At 32.7% G+C, this 27,040-nt stretch overlaps 1 protein-coding gene across 1 annotated transcript; it reads right to left on the minus strand.

Annotated features, from left to right (window-relative positions):
- Window positions 1–8,933: 8,933 nt before the first annotated feature.
- slc17a7b (solute carrier family 17 member 7b) lies at window positions 8,934–26,196 on the minus strand. Its single transcript, XM_048173826.1, has 13 exons — window positions 25,681–26,196; window positions 19,249–19,501; window positions 16,912–17,030; window positions 16,719–16,833; window positions 15,528–15,615; window positions 14,286–14,372; window positions 14,007–14,149; window positions 13,778–13,927; window positions 11,188–11,320; window positions 10,930–11,040; window positions 10,380–10,507; window positions 9,921–9,990; window positions 8,934–9,235 (listed from the first exon to the last, which is right to left on the minus strand). Exons 1-13 carry the CDS (start codon window positions 25,740–25,742, stop codon window positions 8,934–8,936), a joined length of 1,761 nt encoding a protein of 586 aa, XP_048029783.1. The 5' UTR covers window positions 25,743–26,196.
- Between the last annotated feature and the right edge of the window lie 844 nt (window positions 26,197–27,040).

Below are 27,040 nucleotides of genomic sequence, written 5' to 3' on the forward strand. Positions count from 1 at the left end.
GTCATTGGACAAATATAGATTTCGGTTAAGCCCCGAATGTTTACAATGTCTGGCTCCGCCCCTTATTATGTCCATAAATAATTCACATGGCCTACATAGCCAGTACAAATTAGGCTATAGCCTATAATTTGTTAGCCACAAGACGATTCTTGATGAATCAAAAAAACAAAAAGTTAGCTATGAATATTAGCCTAGAAAATGCTGCCCTACCAAAATTTGTGATTGCCCCCCCAGTCCAGCAAGCCTAGTACCGGGCCTGGTGAGGGTGGTTACGACGCTCTACTAAAGAGCTAGGAGGAGACGGTGTACCACACACTAGGACCTGGAGAAGGTCAAAGTCAGGGTGAAGGTCAAGGTGGGTACGAGGCTCTTAAGAACGTGAAAACCGAGGTGTACCAGACACTAAGTTCAGCTGAATCAAAAACACCGGCAGGAGAATCAGAGGGAGGGTATGAGCAGCTTCCTCAGAAAGCCAAAGATTATGAGGCCATGACAGTAGAAGAAAATCCATATGAAGAACTGAAGGCCGGCAAACAGGATAAGAAACAGACAAGCAAAGATAAAGAAGAAAAAGCATCAGATTAAAGTTAACCAATAGCCAAAAGGCTAATTATGCTGCCTTCACCTGCTATCAGAATTATCTTAAATAAGTTACAAGTTTCCTAGGTAAAAATAGCACATGAACGCCCTCCCATTTCCGAACTTGAACGTGATTAGGTAACTTCAGAAGTGGGAATTATCAACGTGAGGGCAACATTAGTCAATAAAGGTAAAAAGCCTTTCTAAAACTTTGCAAATAGTTAATGGGTCAGTGACAAATATGGTGCGGCAAGATGAGAAATTAAAAAATCTTTTAAAAACCTGTTTTAAAAGCATGCATCAGGTACGTTAAAATGTATATATTGTGTCTAAGTTGATTTTATGTTGATAAAAATGACATTTGCACAATTTTTTACTAAAGTTAAGAATGAATGTACCTAAAAATGTCAAATGGTGTAACCACCAAAGAATGAGAAATATTAAATATTTTATCCACCTAGATGGCATGTAAGCTCACTTATAGAAATATGTACTTCAATTTAAAATATCAAATGAAAAAAAATTTTATTAGAGTTATCTCTAAATGTAAATTTTAATGTGTTTTTGCAATATTTGGTGGGACACATGCTGAAAACACATCTGTTTTCTAAATAATCTTTGACAAATTATGTTAAAATTGTTTAAAGTCATTTTATTACACTAAACTAGATGATAACATTTTATTCCACATTAATTTTTCTGTATATAATTATATTTTTTATGAAAAATACTGGTTACGCCAATTGACACAAACCAGTTACACCACCTGACCATGTTACTTCTACAGCCAAAGGCCATTGTTTGTTGAACAAATTGACACTGAAAATCAAGCATGACAGTCAGCAAGTTAAGTTAAGTGGTTTCAGTGATGAAAAACAACATCTGGCAACAAGAAATAATCATAGTACTGAACAGTGTAATCATGTCTCATATATTTTACAGTTAAAGGGTTAGTTCACCCAAAAATGAAATTTCTGTTATTAATTACTCGCCCTCTTGTCATTCCACACCCATAAGACCTTCGTTCATCTTCAGAACACAAATTAAGATAATTTTATCTCCCATAGAAAGCAACGAAATTACCCCTTTCAAGGTCCAGAAAGGTACTAAAGACATCGTTAAAACAGTCGACATGACTGCAGTGGTTCAACCTTAATGTTATGAAGAGACGAGAATACATTTTGTGTGCAAAAACAAAACAAAAATAGCAACTTTATTAAACTGTTTTGTCTCTTCTCTGTCATTCTCCTATGCTGTTGACATGGTAAACAGTGCAGAAACTCCAGGTTTTACGTCAGAACACCAGCTCATTATTGGCCGGGTCCTGCGTCAGTCTCACACGCATGCGCTGTGCTGATCACGTGATCAGCTTTGGCCAATACTGAGCTGGCATTCGGACATAAACAAGGAAGCCTTCACTGTGTTACTGCGTCAGCTGCGTGAGGATAATGACAGGGAAGAGAAGAGATTGTTGAATAAAGTCATAATTTTCATTTTGTTTTTGCGCACAAAAAGTATTCTCATCTCTTCATAACATTAAGGTTGAAACACTGCAGTCACGTTGACTGTTTTAACAATGGCTCTACAACCTTTCTGGACCTTGAATGTGGTCATTTTGTTGCTTTCTATGGGAGATTAAAAAAAACCTCTCAGATTTCATCAAAAAATATCTTAATTTGTGTTCTGAAGATGAACAAAGGTCTTACATGTTTGGAACGACATGAGGTTGAGTAATAAATGACAGAAATTTCATTTTTGGGTGAACTAAGCCTTTAAGGAACAATATCTGATAACAAGAAATCATCAAAGTGATGATTTCTTAAGAAAAAAATATCTGATAGCAGGATCAGAATTCACTGGTGCTCTGTGATGAGCCACTGTTTCCTTGCTTGAAACTATATTGATTTATCTATTGGGGGAAAAGGGGCTCTGTTATGTCGTTTTAATTATAAAATCTTAGAAATTTAATGAATTGTATTTTATAGATGTAAATTGTAGTCTTTGGTTAAATGAACAATATGTAAGACTTTTGGATTAAAATAGCCAAAAACCACTTAAACAATGTTATATATTTTGTTGACTTGTGTACTTATATTATGCCAGATGTTTCCAAGAGTGTTTAAACCTAGAGAAATAATAACCAGGACACGAGCCATGTCCGTGCGTCGCCTATCAATGACATCATACCCACGTTAACCTTGGTTTCCGGTTTTATTTTGTCGAAACCACAGAAACACCAAAGACGCTTTAATATATTATATATTTGTTATTAGACAGGTGAGCAACTGTTTGGATACATTTGTCAACAGAAATCTAATCATATTATATAGCTAAAAACGTTTTATTGTTTAAATCTTGTTTTCTTGATTTACTGTGAGTACCATGTTTTACCATGCCTAATATGGATCTAGTTGACTGCAGTGTGTAACAAGTGTCTCATAGCAGCTGCCGAGCGAACGCACAGAGTAGCATTATAACAAATTTGAACACACAAATGTGTCTAATATGATAAAATAGAGCTGCTTTACCTCACATATGCTTGACTTGAAGAAGCAGAAGCAGCGACTGCGGCATAATAAAAGCTGCTCTCGATACGTTTGACGCGCTTATCTTTCGTTAGCAATCACTCCATGATTTTAGATTACTTACATTTTTAAGTGAATGGAATAGAAATATGCATTGAAGCTAAACATTTCAATGTTAAACATTAATGTTGTGCAACATAATTATATTTTATTTTACTGAATTACAGATCTTTAATAATAAAGTTGTGGTTAAAGCACCACTTCCTCAAAAAAATAAAACATTGAACATTTGAAAATAGTTCCAAATAGTAGTTTAGTTTATATTACATCTTTAATCAGCACCATAAACTAGTGATTTTGACTAAATTTGCCCCTAACAGAAAGACTTGTAATAGAAGTCAAATGGTGTAACCGGTTACACCACTTGACATTTCAATTTAAAATCAAATTTGACAGGTATTATCATGGACACCTATGTAAGCACTTGGCCTTGGTGGAAATATTTCAAATGTAATTTTTAAAGTCAATACACATTTTTATAATAATGATGAATTATCAATGTATTTATGGGGTCATACCATTTGACATGTATACCTAAGAATACCTAACCATACCCTAAAAATGTCAAATTATCTCATATTTTAAAGACAGTTACTAACCTTTGCATGCAGCATTTAGTGTCACCAGGGGTCCCTCTTTGTGATATAATTTCCTGTCACATGGTTTTCTTGCACAATATTAACAAAATGGCTCCTTGAGTGGTGGTTACACCACCTTGACACTTCAGGAATTTGACTTGACTCCTATGATTCCCCAAATTATTTATAATATTCAGAACAATGGTGTTAAATTTATTTTTTATTTACTATTAAATTGTTCTAATGTAAGATTATGCCAAACTAGATTATATGGTGTTTTATTGAGAATTTCACCTTTTTTAAACAAGATCAATTATTTGGTACCAAGTTTTTACGGTTACACCACAATGACATTTTTGCAATCAATCCCAAAATATTCTCTCAAAATTGATTAAAACCAGAAATTTTAGACTTGGTCCTCCAAAAAGAGAATGTATGTAAGTAATTTGTTAATTTATTTAGCAATTTTTACCCTTTTAAATTTAACTAAAACTATAAGGACACAAAAAAATACTCAAATAATTGAGTGCAGGATACTCGACCCCAAAATTAAAATTCTCTCATCATTTACTCACCCTCATGCTGTCCCAGACGTATGACTTTCTTTCTTTAGATGAACATTAAGATTTTAAGAAAATAATCCATCTCTGCGAGTCCATATAATGCACGTAAGTTAGCCTATACAGAGACTTCAAAAACCGCACAAAGTGAACTCGACGGTATTCCAAACGATCCTAACTGAATCAATGGCTTCTGAAGCTAAACGATATGTGTGTGAGAGAAAAATATTTAAACTTTCAAACTAATATTGTAACTATAAACCACAGCTTCCAGCCAACTGTCACACCATTCACGCTTGAGGTAAATATTAGCGCAAAGTAAAAAGCGCGTGAGAAGTGCCGCGAAAACACAGATGTCCCATACTTCTTCATTATAGATATAGATCTGGGACCTGGGACCTGTTTTTCTGACAGGTTGAAATAATTTTATATATGTATGTTGTTTTGTAACCTATGTTGTTTTAATAAAGAATTTTTAAGAATAAACAGCAATGCATTTTCTGTTTGTTTAATTGAAGATGTAACCTATAGCAAAATGACCACAGCTTTATAATCCAATGCAATATTGCAATGCAACTGTAGTTCAGACTTTCTCCACTAAAGGGCAAACTGGAGCCCATCATCAAACCTGCTCCTGTCGAAGTTCACCACTAGACGTCACTGCAGGATTGATTTGGGTTCCTGGTTTCACTCACTGATTAGTCAATGAATCTCAATGACATTCGCTTCCACCTACTGGCTGGTCTAATATCATGTTTAAAGGATTAGTCCACTTTTAAATAAACTTTTCCTGATAATTTACTCACCCCATGTCATCCAAGATGTTCATGTCTTTATTAATTTTTTGTTGTGTGGGCAAGTGAAAATTTTGGCAAGTAAAAGTAAAAATACACATGAGTGTACCACCCCTCTAAAGGTAAGTTGCGTGGAGCAGAATTCAAGGGAACTTCTTTAAACAGTCAGTAACTCAAGGTTTAGAGCAGTTTAGAGCCAGTTGCCTCATGACTGAGATCCAAGCAATGATTTATCAAGTTAGAGGGACTGACGAAGACAAAGACTTTCTGTGTTTCCTGTGGTGGCCCATTGGTTATGTAACACAAGGTTATTTATTTGGAGCAGTTTCAAAACCAAGCTGCGCATGCTTTGCTCTACGGAAGACTACACAGTTTTGATGTAGTGGTCAAAGAGAAAAATAGGAATATTTAAACTTTCAAACTACTATTTTTTTTTTTTTACTAGAAAACCATCTTTCCCGACCAACGGTCACACCCGGGTTAATGAGTTCACGCTTGAGGTAAACGTGAGAACGTTATGAAATTCTCGCGAGAAGTGCGGCGAAAATAATGAAGGTTAACTTTCGACAATAATATCAAAGAGCTTATAAAATGTGTCACCTTTGAGAAATGCGGAGATGCTCTGGAGAGAGAAACGCCACTTTAAGAAAGGGACTTTTATGTATATGCATTTCGTATGTTATTTTTCATGAAGAATTTTAAGGAACTTGTTCAGAATATTAAAAAAGCAATGCATTTCTGCTTGTTTAATTGATTATGTATATCAAAAGTAGTTCAGTTTTTCTCCACTAAAAGGCAAACCATCATCAAACCCGCGCCTGTCGAAGTTCACCACTAGAGGTCACTGCAGGATTGATTTGGGTTCCTGGTCTTTTTCATTTTGCCAATGATTATACACGGTTTTTTCTTGTTCCTTGTATAGTATGTATTTATACAGTAATTATGAGTGTTCAAATGAAATTGTGTATAATTAAATGTTTTTTCTGGTGTAACCTGATACGGATTCATTGCTTATTTCCTGACTATTTACTGACATCTGCATCTTTGACCATCATTTATGGATCGCAGAATCAGATCCCTTCAAACGGATCCTAACTCCACTTCTGATGCATTATCATCACATTAATAATAGGTACACCATAAATTATTAATGTGAATCCTAAATGTAGTAGCTAAGAACTCCCAGAATACTTTCTACTGTAAATTTACACACACAAAAATACTATTTTAGGTATCGAATAACTATTAAATATAAACAAATAATAATGTATGTATAAATACATATGTAGATTTGCATTATAATGATATAGCAGTAGTTTTAGTATGCTGTAAACTGAAATCAGGATTTTCATCTTAAGTCTCTGTGTTTGCACAACTGCAGCAATGATAACAATAATCACAATAATAAAGTTTAATCGTATAAGTTGCTTTATCACAATTTTTTTTTATACATTCACATTTCACAACATAGAACAAATACGTAGGAAACAAACCCCAAGAAACAAAAAGAAAGGAAAAGACACAAGCCGCAGTGATGTGTTACAAGAATGTCCTTCTACAGAGAGATTTCATCATAAGTGACTAGATTATCTTAATTAGAACCACAGAAATATCACTTCATTTCTATGGGATCTGCTTCATTTATATTAGGAACAGTTCACCCAAAAATGTAAATTCTTTAATCATTTACTCACCCGAACCTGAATGATTTACTTTCTTCTGTGAAGCACAAAAGACGTCTTTTAAATACATACAGTTATTATGAATCAGGACAGAAGCTCTCCAGCAAAATCCCCAGAGTTAAATCAACTCTGCTTTCATTTTCTTAAATTAATAAAGATTTTTATGAATGCAAAATTAATGTTCTTATTTATTATTATTATTTTTTATTATTTATTATTTATTATTATTTATAATTTTGGGATGGAAATAAATGACCCAGACATTTTGTCATGAGATTCACCCTTTTATCCAGAGTGCCAAATAATACTCCACAGAAGAAATGAATCATTTAGGTTTAGGACGACATAATAAGAGTCAGTAAGTGACGATGAAACTTTCATTTTTGGGTGAACTTTCCCTTTAATTTGTTGATGTGCGATTAAATAAGAGTATATTGAAAATGTCAAGTGCCATGCTGGAGAGAAAGAGAGGAAGTGCCACTATAACATCTGACTTTAATTTCAGGTAAACTGTGTTATTTCTTTTCAACCATACTGTAACTAACCTGCAGGGTGATCTCATCTTCTCTACTACCATTTTCTGGTCCGTCTCTCGTCTATTTGTGCAATCTTTCAATAGCATGTTGTTCATGTTGCTGAGTGGAAGCCCTCCACGCAAACGGTCAGCGCTTGGCATCGTTTTTGTCCGACTTAGAACAAAAAAGTAAAGGCTGAACATGATGTTTTAATTAAACAAATTAGAAATTAAAGGAATGTTTTTGTTTCAATAAAAAAGCTCTACTGACAACATTTGTGGGATAATGTCAATTAGCACAGAAAAATAATTCTGTCACTCAATTTGACCGTTAGTAAAGACCCGCCCCCTCTATTTACTGTTGCTATGTCCGCTCTCGCGCAGTGAAAAATACTTCGCGGAGCAAAGAGGACACTAACAGAGAAAGAGCAGGTTAATTTGGATATGAAACAAAGTCTCAGATTTCAAATATTGTCATTTTCAAAGAAATTTGAACAGTAAATACCTCTTTGTGGCTCTTTAATGTGTCGTGACAGATCGCTGTAGTGCCTCAGTTAAAGCGGCGATCATCTCTTCCTACTAGTTAATTTATAGCATCAAATAAACATGAATGAACATCAGAAGGAATGTTGTTTCAAACACGGAAAGATGTCAGTAAACACCATTTTTCAAGTTCAAATCTACCGACGTTTATCTGCTAACTCCCCTGACTGCTTTGTCGACGTAACGGCGAATTCAGCGTTATGATTGGTTAGATCGCCTGTCAATCAAACTCCCAGCGAATTTTTAGTGCTAATCGTTATTATGCCACAAACGCTGTTGGTAGAGATGAACTTTTATTGAATGCTGAATATTCCTTCAATAGAATAAATGAATACATTTTAACTATGGCTACAGATTAAATACATAAAAAAATAAAAATTAAAGATCAAAAAAAAAAAAAATCAATCGTTAAAGAGAATTAGCTATCAAAAACAAAATATGTCAACACTCCTAAGTTTATCCAAATAGTTTATATCGCTAGACTTTAAATGTGTATTTGTCTACATAAGACTCATTAAAAAGGGACCAATACTAAACACACCTCACAGTATTGGCACATGAGATCAATTCTCTAAATCTTGTTTTTTAATTGGAATTATACTTTAGTTGTTCTGCAAATGTGGATTGAACATCTATTTCATGTGTAAGTATCACCATTTACACACATTTTCATGATTGTCACAATTTAGGCAGAATGGCAGTAATATCTCATAACAGTAATACTGTCAAAACCTTGATGATCACTTTAATTGCTAAAACACATGACCAGAAAGTCAAAAGTATGGACACATTTGACTGAATAAATGTAGTCAATGTCCATACATTTGATTGGTCATATAGATTAGCTTGTTTTAGGCTTTCATACCCCACATGCACTCAAACTGACACACACACACACTCTCACACACACTTCTGCTGAATCTATGTGATATCACTAGAAAGGTTTGATGTTAATTATGATGTTTGTTTTTTTTTTAGTTTGGGTCAAAACCACTTCCTCCATCCCAGTCAGTTTCTGCACGGGAGGAATATTCAGTCCTTGTTTTCCACCCACCCGTCCTCTTCCAGCCTGATCTCTGAGCCCAGAATCCCTCAAAATCATTCGGTCAGTCCCCTGTCCTCCTCTCCTCCGTACAGGAAGCTATTCGTGCCGACAGGTTGGACGTATTCCTCTGTTTTGTCCCAGTCTGAGACCCAGTTTCCTCCGGCTCCGCCCCCTCCAGTCCCCGCCCCATTGGGGTCACCTGATTGGATAGTTGCTCCGTAGCCGCCGCCGCCCGTTGTGCGGTACAGCTCTTCCGTTTCATCCGCCAGCTCGTCCTCTCCCAATATACCACATTTCTCCTCACTCAAGTTCTCTGGCTCCGCCCACGGCTGCTTCTCTCCCGACGCAAAAATACCTGAAATGTATTAGCAGTGACATCATCACTATGATTTATGTTGATATTTATTCATTTAGGATGAATCTCACAAAAATAGCCATGAAATGTTTAATAATAACAATTCCCACCCCTAAAATCCTATTTTTTTAGGAATGCACAAACATTTTTAATGTCAATTTTTTTATTTTTTAATAATTTGTCAGTTTGTTTAAAATTATTTTAATAAATGCATTAATGAATTTATATATAAATTTGAATATATTGAATATATCCTCCTGTCATGTTTAATTTTATTTAAATTAGCATACATTTATATATATATATATATATATATATAAATTCATTAATACAATTATTAAAATTACATTTGTTAAATTTATGCTAGTTTAAATAAAATTAAACATGACGGGGATATTTATTACTGAATAAATAACAGAAAAATGTGCAATAAATTTAATCAAATAAAATATTAATATTACATATTAATAATAAAATATTTTTATTTTTAGAAAATATTTTTATACATTTGCTTTATGCAAAATTAAGTTTTGACCTAGACATTTTGTCATGAGATTCAGCCTTTTAAACCAAAGATATTACACATATAATTACACACCAAAATTCATTCTGAACAATAACTCTAAATATTACATATACAAGATTAGACAGAGATGGATGGAAGGAAATGGACAGAAATATTCACCGTAGAAGATAACTCCACCATAATGAACAAGTGAAGCAATGAGAAACACATATTGCCACTCCTCCCGCGTCTACAGAGAGAAATACACAGGACAAGAATGTATGTTTATGTGTGTGTAGAGTCTGTATTGAGATATCTATGTATTTAAGTGCATGTGTCACCATAACATTTCAGAGAATGTATGTGCAAGTGTATATTCAGATAATATGTGCCACCTAACCCTAATGAGAGAGAAATAAAGGCAAGGGACGATGTGCATGAACAAAATGTGATACGCAGAAACAGAAAACAGAAGAAAACGAGCTGTTATATAATGACTGGAAACCAGAGAGATGGGAAAATGACACATGATCTGTGTCAATGTTGTAAGAAAAAGCATGAGCTGTATACACAATCAGGAACAGACCGTCAGCACAACAAACTCTCTTTTCCTCTGTGTCTATAGTTTAAGGTCAATACCTTGTTTTTGGTCATGGCACCAACAATTAGAGGGCACACCATGCCAGAGAGCGTGCCCACGCCGTTAGAGATGCCCATCAGAATACTGGCGTAGCGAGGAGCGATGTCCAAATGATTTACATTGAACCCTGAAGGTTGAAAGGAAAAGAGTGAAAACTTGGGGTTGGGAAGATTTTTGGGAAGTCTCTTCTGCTCACCAAGGCTGCATTCATTTGATCAAAAATACAGTTAAAATGTGAAATATTATTACAATTTAAAATATTTGACTATATTCTAAAATATCATTTATTTCTATGATGCAAAGCTGAATTTTCAGCATCATTACTTCAGTGTCACATGATCCTTCAGAAATCATTCTAATATGATGATTTGCTGCTCAAGAAACATTTATTATTATTATCAATGTTTAACAGTTGTGCTGCTTCATATTTTTATGGAAACTGTAATTTATTTGGAATAGAAATCTTTTTTAACATTATAAATGATTTTACTGTCACTTTTGCTCAATTTAATGCATCTTTCCTCATTTTTTAAAAGGCAATGTTCTTACCTGAAATGGCAAAACCACTAAATCCAACAGCAAGCACAAGAAACGAGATGGCGACACCCTTAGTGTGAGAGAAACCCACCACCAGAAGAAACGTGGCCTCCATCCCGAAACCTAAAACACGCACAGAACATTAGATGCTTCCGTCAGCCAATCAGAGGCTCCAGAGTGATCAGTCACATGGCATCGCAGCATCCAGACTGTGTACTTTTTTCAATGAAAAGATTAATTAAAGCAACTAAATGAATGCAAAGGCTTTACCTCCACAGTTCATGAGTTTCCTGACGTTTGTGGTGGTCATGATGTTGTGACTCCTCAGGTAGTCGGCCAGCTGTCCTCCGATCGGCACAACGATGGTCATCACCAGATGAGGAAGAGCAGAGATTATGCCAACCTAAAGACAGAGAAGAGCGATGCGTTTCATGTATCAGCCGTCTCAGATGTTTCTCTAGAGGTATGAATTGATTTGTAGAGCAGCTCAGATTATTGGATGAGAAATGTTTGAGTTCATATAACAACAACAATATTATTATTATTATTATTATTATTATTATTATTATTATTATCACAGTATAACCAACACTGACTAATCAAATTATTATTATTATTATTATTATTATTATTATTAATATTATTATTATTATTATTATTAAATGGTCATAAACATAAAAATAATTATTGTTATTATCATATTAGTATTAATTATTATTAATAATAATGATAATCAATATTATTATTATTATGAGCATTATAACCCACACTATGCAATCATTATACAATAATACAATATATTATTATTATTATTATTATTATTAAATGGTCATAAACATAAAAAATAATTATTGTTGTTATCATATTATTATTAATTATTATTAATAATAATGATAATCAATATTATTATTATTATGAGCATTATAACCCACACTATGCAATTATTATACAATAATACAATATATTATTATTATTATTATTATTATTATTATAAACACTGAATAACACTGACTAATCAAAACATTATTATTATTTAATGTTCATAAAAATATATTGTTGTTATATTATTATTATCATCATCATCATCATCATCATCATCACAACATAACCGACACTGACTAATCAAAATATGATTTTTATTATTATTATTATTATTATTAAATGGTCATAAAATAAAAATAATTATTGTTGTTATCAATATATTTATAATTATGAATTATTATTAATAAACTATTAATAAATTATTAATAATCATGATAACAATGATTATAATTATTATTATGAACATTATAACCCACACTGAGCAAAATAATTATTATAACCCACACCAAGCAATAATAATAATAAAACTATTATTATTATGAACACTGAATAACCAGCACTGACTAATCAAAATATTATCATTATTCAATGTTCATAAAAATGAAAATATTAATTGTTGTTATATTATTAATTATTATTATTATTATTAATAACTATTATTAATAATATTATTATGTAATGTTCATGATTCAAATATTTATTGTTATTATCACATTATTCTTATTATTATTAATAACAATTATAATGATGCTAATTATTAACAATTATTATAACCCACACTAAGCAAAACAACAATTTATTATTATTATTATTATTATTATTATTATTATTATTATTATCATCACAGTATAACCAACACTGACTAATCAAATTATTATTATTATTATTATTATTATTATTAAATAGTCATAAACATAAAAATAATTATTGTTGTTATCATATTATTATTAATTATTATTAATAATAATGATAATCAATATTATTATTATTATGAGCATTATAACCCACACTATGCAATTATTATACAATAATACAATATATTATTATTATTATTATTATAAACACTGAATAACACTGACTAATCAAAACATTATTATTATTTAATGTTCATAAAATTTATTGTTGTTATATTATTATCATCATCATCATCATCATCACAACATAACCGACACTGACTAATCAAAATATGATTTTTTTATTATTATTATTATTATTATTATTATTAAATGGTCATAAAATAAAAATAATTATTGTTGTTATCAATACTATTTATAATTATGAATTATTATTAATAATCATGATAACAATGATTATAATAATTATTATTATGAACATTATAACCCACACTGAGCAAAATAATTATTATAACCCACACCAAGCAATAATAATAATAATAATAATAATAATAATAAAACTATTATTATTATGAACACTGAATAACCAGCACTGACTAATCAAAATATTATCATTATTCAATGTTCATAAAAATGAAAATATTAATTGTTGTTATATTATTAATTATTATTATTAATAACTATTATTAATAATATTATTATTTAATGTTCATGATTCAAATATTTATTGTTATTATCACATTATTATTATTATTATTATTATTATTATTAATAACAATTATAATGATGCTTATTATTAACAATTATTATAACCCACACTAAGCAAAGCAACAATTTATTATTATTATTATTATTATTATTATTATTATTAATATTATTATTCAATGTTCATGAAATATTTATTGTTGGTATCATATTATTAATTACTGTTATTAAGAATAACAATAACATTTATTATTATTATTATTATTATTATTATGAACACTGAAAAACCAACACTGACTAATCAAAATATGAACACTATGATTATGATTTGAGCACAGGTACTGTGATCTCGTGTGAAGCTCCAGAGGAGTGTTTTCTCAGGAGAATCATCTGATACTCAGGACACTTAAGCAAACATCTGCATTTGCTCTCCATTTAGTCTGATAGGAGGAACATTTGATTTGCGTCTGCTCTCTCACCTTGCTGATCTCAAACTTAAACACCTCCTCAAAATACGCAGGTTGACTGATGAGCAGCAGGTAAAAGGTCCAACTCCTGCAGAAATTGGCCACGATGATGGCATAAACGGGCATCGATGTGAAAAACCGACGCCATGGAGTGTTGAATTTCTGCATGAGAGGTGAAGAGAGGAGAGAGTCCTTCATTTCTAGAATCAGTATTTAAACATGCACACGTGTGTGTTCGTACCGTCACTGGGTTCATGAGTCCAGCCGTTTCCCCAATGGCATCCTCAATGTATTTCCTTTCCTCCGGGGTGATGGTGGGATGAGCTGCCGGACTCTCGTATGACACCAGAACCCAGAACATATACCAGCAGACCCCAAAACTACCTACAGCCAGAGAGACGGAGAGAAAACAGAAGACATCTGAACACATGTACAACACCATCAGATGACCATCATGCATCAGTTATTAGTGTGTGTGTGTGTGTGTGTGTGTGTGTGTGTGCGTCCTGGTGTCTCTCACCATATACGTAGAAGACTGAGGACCAGCCTGAGTACTGAACCAGAACTCCAGCTAACGGCATGGCGATCACAGCCCCCGCATATGAGCCTGAGAAACAACAACTAATCACATTCACCTACAGACATGTATGCAAACTACATTTACATCTAAAAATATATTAATAAAATTTAAAAAATATTAAACCAATGCTATAATTAAAATAAAACAAGATAATAACAATGATATTACATTACTCATAATAATGATATATTACTCATAATAATGATAAATTATTTTAATTGCTTATTTATTTATTTATTTATTTATTTATTTACACTGAACCAGCACTGACTAATCAAAATAACAATTACATCATTATTGTTATTAACAATTATTATAATTACTATGACTATAATACTATTATTATTATTATTATTATATTCCATGTTAATAATAATAATTGTTGTTGTTGTGTTATCATAATAGTTATTATTAATAACAATAATTATTATTACTATGGTTATGATGCTATTATTATTATTAATATTAATGATTATGAACCCTGAATAATAATTATGTTAATTATTATTAATAACAATAATTTAATGTAATTATATTATTATTATTATTATTATTATATTCAGTGTTAATAATATTATAATAATTATTATTATTAATTATTTTTTGTTTATCATCATATTAATTGTTATATATATATATAGTATTAATATTAATATTATGAACACTGAATAATTATTACCAGTACTATTATTAATAATTATTATGTTAATTATTATTATAAATAACAATGATTTAATTACTATGAGGGTAATACTATTATTATTATTATTATTTTATTCAGTGTTAATAACAATAATAATACTAAAACAATTATTGTTATTATTATTATTAATGTTATTACTGTTTTTGTTTATCATATTAATTATTATTAATAACAATAATTATAATTACTATGATTATAATACTATTAATATTATGAACACTGAATACTTATTACCACCACTATTATTATTATTATTATAGTCAATGTTAATTATTATTATTATTGATTTTATGTTATCATATTAAATATTATTAACAAAAATTGTAATTACTATAATTAGAATTATGTTATTATTATGATTTCTTAACTCAATAATCATACAAAAAAGTAAAACCCAACCAGCAATAATTAACATGATTAAAAGGTTTCTGACAATTTTCCACAGATATGCAACTGCTCAGCAAAAATAATGACCTCACCACAGAACGCTGTTGTGGCCAATCGGCTTCTTTCTAGCGGCGGGGCCCATTTAGCCCAGATCCCGTGGCATGCTGGGTAAGACACACCCTGAGCAGAAGTGACAATGACGGTAAATGAAGTCATAGACTATAATCAGAGCACTGCTGTGCTTTAGTCACAGAAAACCCAGATGATCTACTGTACTGTCAAAACATGCAGAAGAGAGCAAATACTGTGCAGCATGAAACACTGTAGGGGATACACTGTACTTATAAAGTAACACATAATATTGTGGTACTCATGGAAAAAATAAGTTATGTAATATATATATATATATATACAGTGTTGGGGAAAGTTACTTTTAAAAGTAATGCATTACAATATTGCGTTACTCCCTAAAAAAGTAACTAAATGCGTTACTTCATTACTTTTTATGAAAAGTAATGCGTTACGTTACTTTTGCGTTACTTTTTCTCACCGGGGCTGGGCTTGCTTGTTTGTTTTTTAATAACAACAAAAAAGTTCTATTTTTGGCAAAAAGGCCCTTTCACACCAAAAGTGAAATCAATAAGCCTCAGGCTGAAGGAAATGCATATTTACACCTGTACAGTAGAGGGCGCAGCTCAAACAAACCTTTCAGCTGTGCTGCTATTCTGGATTAAAGAAGAATATGATACAGAAGGAAGTTCTAGTTCTTATTTCTAAATCTAATCTAAAGTATTTTTTGCTTATTAGTATGGTTGAATTAGGTATATTGAAGGTCAGCAGCAAAGACATTGGTTAATAATTGAGATTAAATACATAAAGTATATTTGTTTAATTTAATATAGTTTATTATTACAGGTTTGCAAAAATTGTTTTTATTCATTTTGAGGAATACTGAATGTTTTCGTGCAAGTGAGATGAGTAAATGCATGTTCACATTTAGTCTAAAACTACAATAATCATCATGTTCACACAGCGCACACAACACCCTCTGTACTTTATTTCTCTCAATATGGGGACAGGAGATCTGTCAGTCGATAAATGTGAAAAGTAACTTGCGTTACTTATTTGAAAAAGTAACTCAGATATTTTGTTGTAAATTGAAAAAGTAATGCGTTACTTTACTAGTTACTTGAAAAAGTAATCTGATTACGTAACTCAAGTTACTTGTAATGCGTTACCCCCAACACTGTATATATATATATATATATATATATTGTGTTTACCTCCACCAGCCCCTGTAGTATCCTCACTAAGATCACACAGCTGAAGTGAATCCGTGCTGCTGTGGGAATCATCATATTCAGGATAGACGTGGCCACGACTGCAAAGCCAAAAACTCTGAGAAACAGAGAGAGAGAAACATCAACAGTGTTTCATTCATTCTGTTCAGTGTGGTTTAATGACTGGATCACTGACCTGTTGGCGGCAAATTTCTGACAGATAAAGCCTCCAGGAATCTGAGTGACGATATATCCCCAAAAAAATGATCCATGAATCATTCCTACAGTCTCTGGATCCCAGGTGAACTGAGCTTTCTGTAACACAGACACTTTCTTCACTCAGTTTAACGAACAAATTAAAATATAGAACAAAAAAATTATATAATGCATAAAACAATACTGAAATTGCCTTAAATTGTAATATTGCTTTTATTAATGAAATGCACTAAATAAATCAATGTGTATTCAGCAAAAATAAATTAAAACACAAACTAATTAGTTGAGTCATGTGACAATATTGTAGCTTAAAACTGTTTGAAATGCTTATTGTTGCATCATGACATTTCATATACTACTTTAGTATGCAGTGAGTAAATATTGTACAGTATGCAACACTGTTGGGAAATCTTACTTTTAAAAGTAACAAATTATAAATGCATTACTCATGACAAATAAGTCATGTTACATTGCTACAAATAACAAGCACAGTTGTTGTTGTTTTTTCGTTTAGCAGCAGTGTTTTGAAGTTTTTGCATTGCCTCAAGTATGCTTCAATTGTTGTTTTTAATAACAAAATGGATCAAATAAATCAATGCACACCACATTAAGCAAAAATAAAATATATGCCAGCAACATTTTGAAGTTTTTGCAGTGACTTACGTATTCTTCAGTTGTAATATGTTGCTTATAAAATGCATCAAAAAAAAAAAAAAAAAAAAAATCTATGTGCTCTGTATTAAAGGATAGTTCACTTTCAAATGAAAATTACCCCAAGATTTACTCATCCTCAAGTCATCCTAGGTGTATATGACTTTCTTCTGTCTGACGGACACAATTGGAGTTATATTAATAAATATCCTGATGCATCTTCTGAAGGGGAATGATGCATTTGTGTAAAAAAAAAATCCATATTTAACAAGTTAATAAGTAAAATATCGAGCTTCCGCCAGACCGCCTTCCGTATTCAGCGTACAAAGTAAGTGTAAAACTCTTGCAGTTCAAAAAGCCTATGCTACGTCCTACACCTTCCCTATTCAACTTACAGAAAAAGCTTCACTGACGCGACGCCAGTTTACACTTTCTTCATAACTTGAATATAGAAGCCGGACAGGCAGCAGCTAGACATTTTACTTCATAACTTGTTAAATATGGATATTTTTTTTACACAAACGTATCGCTTCACTTCAGAAGGCCTTTATTAACCCCCTGGAGCTGTGTGGAGTACACGTTTATCGCTGATCCCGTTCACTGCCATTATAAAGCTTGGATTCATCAGGAAATTTATTAATTTAACTCAGATTGTGTTCATCTGAAAGAAGAAAGTCTGATACACCTAGGATGGCTTGAGGGTGAGTAAAGCTTGGGGTAATTTTCATTTGAAAGTGAACTAATCCTTTAATTCTAATTTACAACTTACAAGTTAGGTGTCAGCGCCACCTTTTGGGCAAAATTTGTAAAGTGCACATTGTAAAGCGTAATGGTTTGTCATATCTAAAAATCTTTTAATAACATTTTTATGCAGCGTAGTTGCAAAATTATCTGGCACAAAGATCTGATAAACTGAATGGGGAGTTTGAAAATGTATGAAAAAATGTAGAAAATCTAGCTGGAAATTAAAAAATTGACATTGACATGACTCAAGGAAACAGAAATGTTGTCTCAAGTTGAATTGACAAACTATAAACTAAAACATGAAATTGTAAGCTGACATTAGCTATGTTTCCATCCACCTATTTTTTTGCATATTTAGGGATGACTAATAAAAAACATTGGATGCGCATAAAAAACGTATGCACTTAATTGAGGTGGATACATTTTTTTATCCGATTAAAAGACATGCACATAAACTATGTGATGGAAACACAGAATAAATCCCTCATTGTGCAACAAAAAAACCATGTGCCTCAACGGAGGACGTGATTGGATAACTGGACTAACCAGAGGACCAATCACATCACAGCATCTCAAATGTTGGTTCTGAAATGCCTGATCCAAAGTCTGTCATCAAAATGATTTGATATAAATATGTCCCAAAACTGTTTTGCATGATTGCGGTCGCAAACACCAGCATCTGAAGCAATATAATATAGTTTCGTCTCTGAGCTCTGAGATGCAAGTCATTTATGATGGAGGAAAATGAACAATTACAGCAACTTCCATTATTATTACAGATATTTTGCACCAATTTTCTTAGGAAGTGACGATGTTTTTCTCTTGAACACATGGGATGAAAACACTGCTTTATTTGAAGAAAACACCAAATTTGAATGGAAAATCTTGAAAAAGTTCATGAGTTCTGAATTTTGAAACTTACCACAACGTATGGCTTGCCGTCTCTAAAGACGGTGTGGTTGTTCACCATGCTAACGACGGCCACACCCAGGTTACATCGGATACCGAATGAGATACAGAATCCCAGGCCTGACAGTATAGCGATGATGTACCGCCGCGGCAGGCCAAAACACGTGCAGTCCACCACCGGAAGCTCCTTCTCCTCCTGGAGCTCCGGACGACCCTCCGCCGACAACTCGATCGTCTCTCCATTCTCCTGACGCTTCTCTAGAACCCTGACAAACACAGACATCAAACACATTTGGGTCTTTAAACTGTTTCATGCACCTCTAAAGCCTTCAGACTTCAGAATCAGCTGCCTGTGGAAAAGAAAACTGAGAAGAATGTCTTTAATATCTCAAATGTTTCTCCCTAGACAGCAATGAGGGAGCTGGAGGCTTCTGCTGAAGACTCTCGATTCTGAGGTTCTCCTGAGATCGACAGATTTATCAAGAAACCAGAGTATGATCTCAAAAATTTGTTCCAAGATATACTTTGAGCTGCTACACGCTCAATTATTATGGCTAAATTTAATATTTATGTATTTGAACAGCATATAATATAATATTTCCATCCATTTGGATTACACAGATTCAGCACAAACTAATAAATGTAACGTGATGCGTCAGTCATATATAAATGAAAAGAGTATGAAATAGGTCGGATTTCTGTAATAGTGCTAATAAACTGTTAAATATGCAAAAACCAGGTTCATATTATTATCAATCAATCATTCAACCCAATCTCATACATTTTAACTAACTGAATATTGCTTGTTCCAAAGCTAGCCATATTTTAACCATGTTCATTTTTATTTAACTGAATAAATTTAATTGTTTTCAACATTAACACGTTCATGCTGATTCTAAGCAATCTGAATAAATGCATTATGAAAATATGATTACTTCAAATTAAATAGAGTTAATAATAAATTATGCAATGATTTTCTGAGTGCTGAAATGTTTCATTTATCTATGACTGACAAATATGCATCATAATAAGTTTATTAGTTTGTTATGATAAGCTGTGTAATCCAAATGGATGGAAATTTTATATGCAGTTCAAATACATATCTCAAATGGAAGCCTACATATTTTTGTTTACACATTAATAATTCATTTGCACAGCAATAATAAATGTATATATAGCTCTAAACTCTACAGTATGACAATTTCAGTATGCATCTGTTTTTATTTCTTTACTTTAGGAACATCTCAGAGTTGATACCTAATATTAAAATTAACATAAAACTGAAAAAACTCTTATAAGTCTCCTGAGCTCTGAAAGAGCAACTCCTGAGCAGAATTTTCCTCTTAAACAACTCTATAGAGACATTTTATAAGGCATTTTAATGGTGAAAATTCTCATTTAAACCAAGTTTTGGATGTTCAATGGAGCTCATGAAACAAAAATAAGATGCAGAAGTGAAACGCTTCCCAGTTCACATTCATAATGAATAGATGTGTCACATCTAATCCAGATTAAACACACAATAACATGCTCCTGACCACAAACATCACAGAATCACATTAAAGGATTAGTTCACTTCAGAATTCAAATTTCCTGATAATTTACTCACCCCCATGTCATCCAAGATGTTTATGACTTTCTTTCTTGAGTTGAAAAGAAATGAAGGTTTTTGAGGAAAACATTACAGGATTTTTCTCCATATAGTGGACTTCACTGGGGTTCAACGGGTTGAAGGTCCAAATGTCAGTTTCAGTGCAGCTTCAAAGAGCTCTACATGATCCCAGACGAGGAATAAGGGTCTTATCCAGCAAAACAATCAGGTATTTTAAAAAACATTGCACATTGATATACTTTTTAACCACAAATGCTCATCTTGCACTGCTCTGCGATGCGCCACGCATTACGTAATCATGTTGGAAAGGTCACGCATGATGTAGGCGGAAGTACTGCGTAAGGGCGAAAAACTCCTCCAACTTCAAAATTGTCCAAAATCATTGTTTTACCTTTTTTTGTAAAGGTCGTTTAACTTAGTCTTTGCACATTCGCTTTGTAGACACTGGATCGGTACTTCCGCCTACGCCTTTCCAACGTGATTACGTAATGCGTGGAGCATCACAGAGCAGTGCAAGACGAGCATTTGTGGTTAAAAAGTATATCAATGTGCACTTTTTTAGAAAATGACAGATCGTTTTGCTGGATAAGACTCTTATTCCTCGTCTGGGATCATGTAGAGCTCTTTGAAGCTGCACTGAAACTGACATTTGGACCTTCAACCCGTTGAACCCCAGTGAAGTCCACTATATGGAGAAAAATCCTGGAATTTTTTCCTCAAAATACTTCATTTATTTTCAGCTGAAGAAAGAAAGAAAGACATATATACATCTTATATGACATGGGGATGAGTAAATGTTGCAGCTTTAATTATGTAGCGAAGGGGAAGAGGCATTGGACTCTGATCCTGAATGACGAAATAACCTTATAAAATTCATACACTACACGTTTGAGTATAGTGCACAAGTACATAGTGTATAAACACATAATAGTGTGACATTTGGGACACAACTTTAGTGAAGTAACAGCATAATAATTTCCTCATCAAGACACTTTGAGATTTGAGGAATCATTCATGTTTGGAGCACAAACGCACAATCACCGTTAGAGGTTTGAGCACATCAGTAACACTAACATGAGCAGGAATGACTTAAAGACCACAAAATGAATTGAAATTTCATATCAGATGTGTCATAGATCTGGCCTTTGGTACGAGTAGCTTTAATAAAGTAGTGAATGTCCATCCGAATCTCTCATCAGTAAGTACAGACAGCACAACGCACTCATACCGTCAGGTTACAGCACCACTGCAGCTCAGCGCTGATGAAATAATAATGTTCCTCAGAGCCTGAATTATTGATCAAACCTTCTATTTTTGTCTTTTTCTGCCTCTCTTCTCCCTCCCCCTTCATCCATCCATTCTTCCCTTCTGTTCTTCTAAATCAGTTCATCCAGTTCTATTCATCCCATCTACACTGAAAAAAATGCTTTTATACACTCAGAAATTGCTAGTAAATTTCACAAATAATTTCAAAGAAATGCCATTGAATTAAGCATGAAATTTTGAAGTAGAAAGAATGAAAGCGTTCTCTTGTAAAACGCACTCCAATAACTTCAAAAATCATTTTTCAGTGTATGTTCATAGAGGTAAATAGAGATTTTGATGTATTTGACTGAGATGATTCGATTCAATTCAGTTCAATTCAATTCAATCATCTCAGTCAAATACATCAAAATGAGATGCATTTTTACTATGATAAAATAAAATAAAATAAAATAAAATAAAATAAAATAAAATAAAATAAAATATATATAAGATGAAAAATTAAAACTGAAATAAGTTTAAGCTGAGGCACTGCAATGTAAAAAAGAATTGTTGGTTTAACTTAAAAAAAGTAAGTTACCTGGTTGCCTTAAAATTTTGAGTTCATTTAAATTAAAAATTTGAGTTAATACAATGAAGGTGATTGGTTTAATCAACAGAAACTCAAAATATGTTATCTGAACCAAATTAATTATCTAAGTTGATTTGACAAAAGAAAAAATGTTGTGGTAACAAATCATAGAAATAATTTTTTATAGAATAAAAAGCAAACGAAAAAGGACAAAAAAAAAGGAAAAAAAAAAAAAAATATATATATATATATATATATATATATATATATATATATATATATATATATATATATATATATACACCTTTTTTTTTTCAGTTTGCTTTTTAAAAATTAAACTGAAATTAAAGCAAACACTGAAAATATAAAAAGAAAAGTTAACTGAAAATAAAATAATATAAATAACACTATGCAGAGGACCAATTTTGAATGGACAGAAATTCTCAATTCTTACACATTACAGCGTTATTTCAGATTTACCTGCCTGTCATAAAAAAACAAATCAAACTGTTTCTGGTCACTTTATGCATCAGTCAACCAACGTCAGTGGTTCCTGTCCAGAATAAGCCTCAAAGTGAACCAGACTTTCTGCTGGCGAGACACTTTCGCCCTTACACTTATTTTGGCTTCGGTCCGCTGCAGCATTGTGAGGTTAAGTGCTTTGCTTAAGGCACGGCACAGCACAAAACATACAAAGAACCATTTTAACCACAATGGTGAAAAGAAAAAGCACAAAAGCCACACATGCACGGCATCATCAAACGATCAGACACGTTTCTATCGCAGCCGAGGAGAGCGTTTGGCCAATATAATAACCTGTAGATCTCATTTGATCTGATTACAGAGGAATCGATACTCAAGTAAGAGAACTGAGCTTTTAAATGGCCGTTTATACGTAACAACATCCTCACATTGTCCAGGAAGAACTAAGTTTAATGACACTGTTCAGTCCAGTAATAGCAGCCGTGACGTGGACGACCATGATGACATGTGGGCCTTTCCAGGCGAGAGAGAGAGAGAGAGAGAGAGAGGATTTAACTAGCAGCAGGTTAGTTGGAGATCTATTTCAGGACTGGATTTAGACGTTAAAGACTGCTCAAAACCCAGAGAAACAGACAGAGAGAGAGTGAGATTGTGTTTTCCCGTATGCTAATATGACAGTTCAATGAAAGTTGATTTGATCCTTACGAATATAAACACTGATTAAATTAATAAAATATTCATCTGCATATGTCATCATTTAAATATGAAGGCTTTTTGCCCTTGGAGATAAAAAAAATAGTAGCGTACTTTACTTCATCAATCTTTAATCACAAGTTTACTGCAATTTTCTGCAGGAAACTATAAAAGCATCAAATGCCTTCAATAGTCCAGTAATTATTCCATTGACATTGAAGAGTCGATTATAATATTAAATATTGAATGCATTAAGTATTAATTGCCCCATTAATACTTAACCAGTATTAATTAGAAGACAATATTTAACAATTTACTGCTGAAACAAAGGTCAGAATACTCATTTCGTATTCTTCGTATCTTTTTTGCTTTACAATATCCATGTCAGTTCATCTTTTTCACTGAGTTACAGTCTAAAATGCATTATTTAAAGTTCTTTTGCACTACATAATGTTTGGTTTTCTAACTTATAACAGGAACACTGTGAGAGAAGTGTATAGGCTATTATTAATTTAAAATCATTTTATAATTTAACATTCTCAGAAGTAGGTTTAGCTGACAAAAAAATAAGGTACAACAGTGAAAGTGTCACTGGGATGATAAATGCAGAAAATCTTAAAAGTACAGCAAAAATGGTTGAAAAAATATGCTAATACTGTAAATGGTATAATAAAAAATGCCATACTGAAAAATATGCATTTACATTATACCCTCTAAAAAATCCTGGGTTAAAACAACCCAAGTTGGGTTGAAAATGGACAAACCCAGTGGTTGGGTTAAATGTTTGCCCATCGTGCGGGGTAGTTTTATTTAACCCAACTTTTGTTTAAAAATGACTATATGGCTATCTTAAAATGAACCCAAAAGAGGTTGTAAATTAAAAATCAGACACATAATTACTAGAGGCAACAATAATAATCTAACAGTTTATTAATCTTATTATTAGTCTAACATTTTATTATTAGTCTAACATTTCAGTTTATTAGTCTAACATTTATTAATAAGCAATTTAATAAATGTTTATTGTTCATCAAACTTATTAATAAATGTTAATTTCCAACATATTTTGGGTTCATTTTAAGCAAGCAATACAGTCATTTTTAAACAATAGTTGAGTTTAACCCAAACATTTAACCCAATTGCTGGGTTTGTCCATTTTCAACCCAACTTGGATTGTTTTTAACCCAGCATTTTATGCTACATTAAGGTCAGATATATATCTAATTGAACAGGATTTTAAATTATCATTAGGCTTAAAGTAACATAAACACCCTATCAAGTGTAGGCTATTTTTTCAAAAATCTGGGCATCTTCGCATGATGCCATAATGCAGAACGGAAGTGGTCACCTGACAGGTGAAATGTGACGACACAAACCGGACAAGAGTCGCTATTAATAGAGTCCAGTCGAGTTAATCTGTCCACGTTAATAAAGACACCCACATACATAGACACTAGACAAACAACTACACAAATGAAGATCTCTTCAACTTCTGATGACACTGAAACAAGCACCAAAGCATTGAAAGACTGACTTAAATCACGTCTTTATCTTCTCTATGACTATATAGTGTGTTCACGGTCGTGTACCGCAGGTCACCTGCTCTAATCCCACCGGCTCCTTCTACACGCTTATTTTTACAATATATGTTCTGATAAACATCAACTATGCTAAATTGTTTTTAAAAAATCAGAATTAGACCTTTTGTTTAGCCCTATTTTAATACTTTAACCATGCAGAATTAGACATTCCACTGTTAATATGAACACATAAACCGCTTTTGGCATTTTTATAATTGTTTAATGAAGTTTTTTGCCTCTTACCGGTTTATCCTTCCAAGTGTCTTCGCAGCTGCTGCTTTAAATCGCTCAGGTCGGACCTCCATCCTCTACAACTCCACCGCGGGACCGACCGGGACTCTGCGCGCTCCTGCTCTCCTGCGCACAAGCGCTCACCCACCCCCCTTCCACACACACACACACACACACACTAATACTCTCCCTCACACAGACACGCGGGCGCGCATGCACACATACATAAACTTCAGATGCTTAAAGGACGATAACTATAATAGTTTCGAAAGTTTTAATAATCGTTTTAATTCAATGAAGTACAGAAAGGAATGAATCACTTTCAGAACGATTCTTTCCCGCTTATCGACATTGACAGCCAATCAGAATCCATGATGAGCGCGGGCGTTTAAAATAGCAGACGACAAAACTACAGCATGCGCTTATATTTAAGGGTTAGTTCACCCAAAAATGAAAATAATGTCATTTATTACTCACGCTCATGCCATTCCACACTCGTAAGACTGTCTTTAATCTTCGGAACACAAATTAAGATATTTTTTGTTGAAATCCGATGGTTCAGTGCATAGCCAGCAATGAGATTTTCTCTCTCAAGATCCATTAATGTACTAAAAACACATTAAATCAGTTCACGTGAGTACAGTGGTTCAATATTAATATAAAAAAGCGACCAGAATATTTTTGATGTGCCAAAAAAACCCAAAATAACGACTTATATAGTGATGGCCGATTTCAAAACACTGCTTTATGAAGCATCGGAGCGTTATGAATCAGTGTGTCGAATCATGATTCAGATCGTGTGTCAAACTGCTGAAATCACGTGACTTTGGCGCTCCGAATCATGATTCGACACACTGATTCATAATGTTCCGAATCTTCTTGAAAGCAGTGTTTTGAAATCGGCCATCACTATATAAGTCGTTATTTTGTTTTTTTGGCACACCAAAAATATTCTCGTCGCTTTATAATATTAACATTGAACCACTGTACTCGCATGAACTGATTTAAATATGTTTTTAATAACTTTATGGATCTTGAGAGATGAAATGTCATTGCTGGCTATGGAGGCCTCACGGAGCCATCGGATTTCAACAAAAATATTGATTACCGAAGGTCTTATGGGTGTGGAACGACATGAGGGTGAGTAATAAATGACAGAATTTTCATTTTTGGGTGAACTAACCCTTTAATCAAACCATTATCGTGTGTTGGTGTGGACGCTAAGATAGTTCTTGTTTTTGTTCGTAGCCTACGATAACGATAAAAATGTAGTTGTAAAAATCGTTCTATATTTAAAAGAAGAGAGTATACATCAAAACTATAATGATAACTACAAAGGAACGATATCGTTGGAATTACTTTTCCAGCTTAT

The sequence above is a fragment of the Megalobrama amblycephala genome, linkage group LG22, assembly GCF_018812025.1.
Source record: "Megalobrama amblycephala isolate DHTTF-2021 linkage group LG22, ASM1881202v1, whole genome shotgun sequence".
In the NCBI taxonomy this organism is placed as follows: Eukaryota; Metazoa; Chordata; class Actinopteri; order Cypriniformes; family Xenocyprididae; genus Megalobrama; species Megalobrama amblycephala.

Coding starts and splice junctions, on each gene's coding strand:
- slc17a7b (XM_048173826.1), bottom strand. CDS start 25,742: ATGGAGGTCCGACCTGAGCGATTTAAAGCAGCAGCTGCGAAGACACTT. Junction 15,616..16,718: donor TACTACAGGGGCTGGTGGAG/GTAAACACAATA, acceptor ACTTCTGCTCAG/GGTGTGTCTTACCCAGCATG. Junction 10,508..10,929: donor TAGTGGTTTTGCCATTTCAG/GTAAGAACATTG, acceptor TTCAACCTTCAG/GGTTCAATGTAAATCATTTG.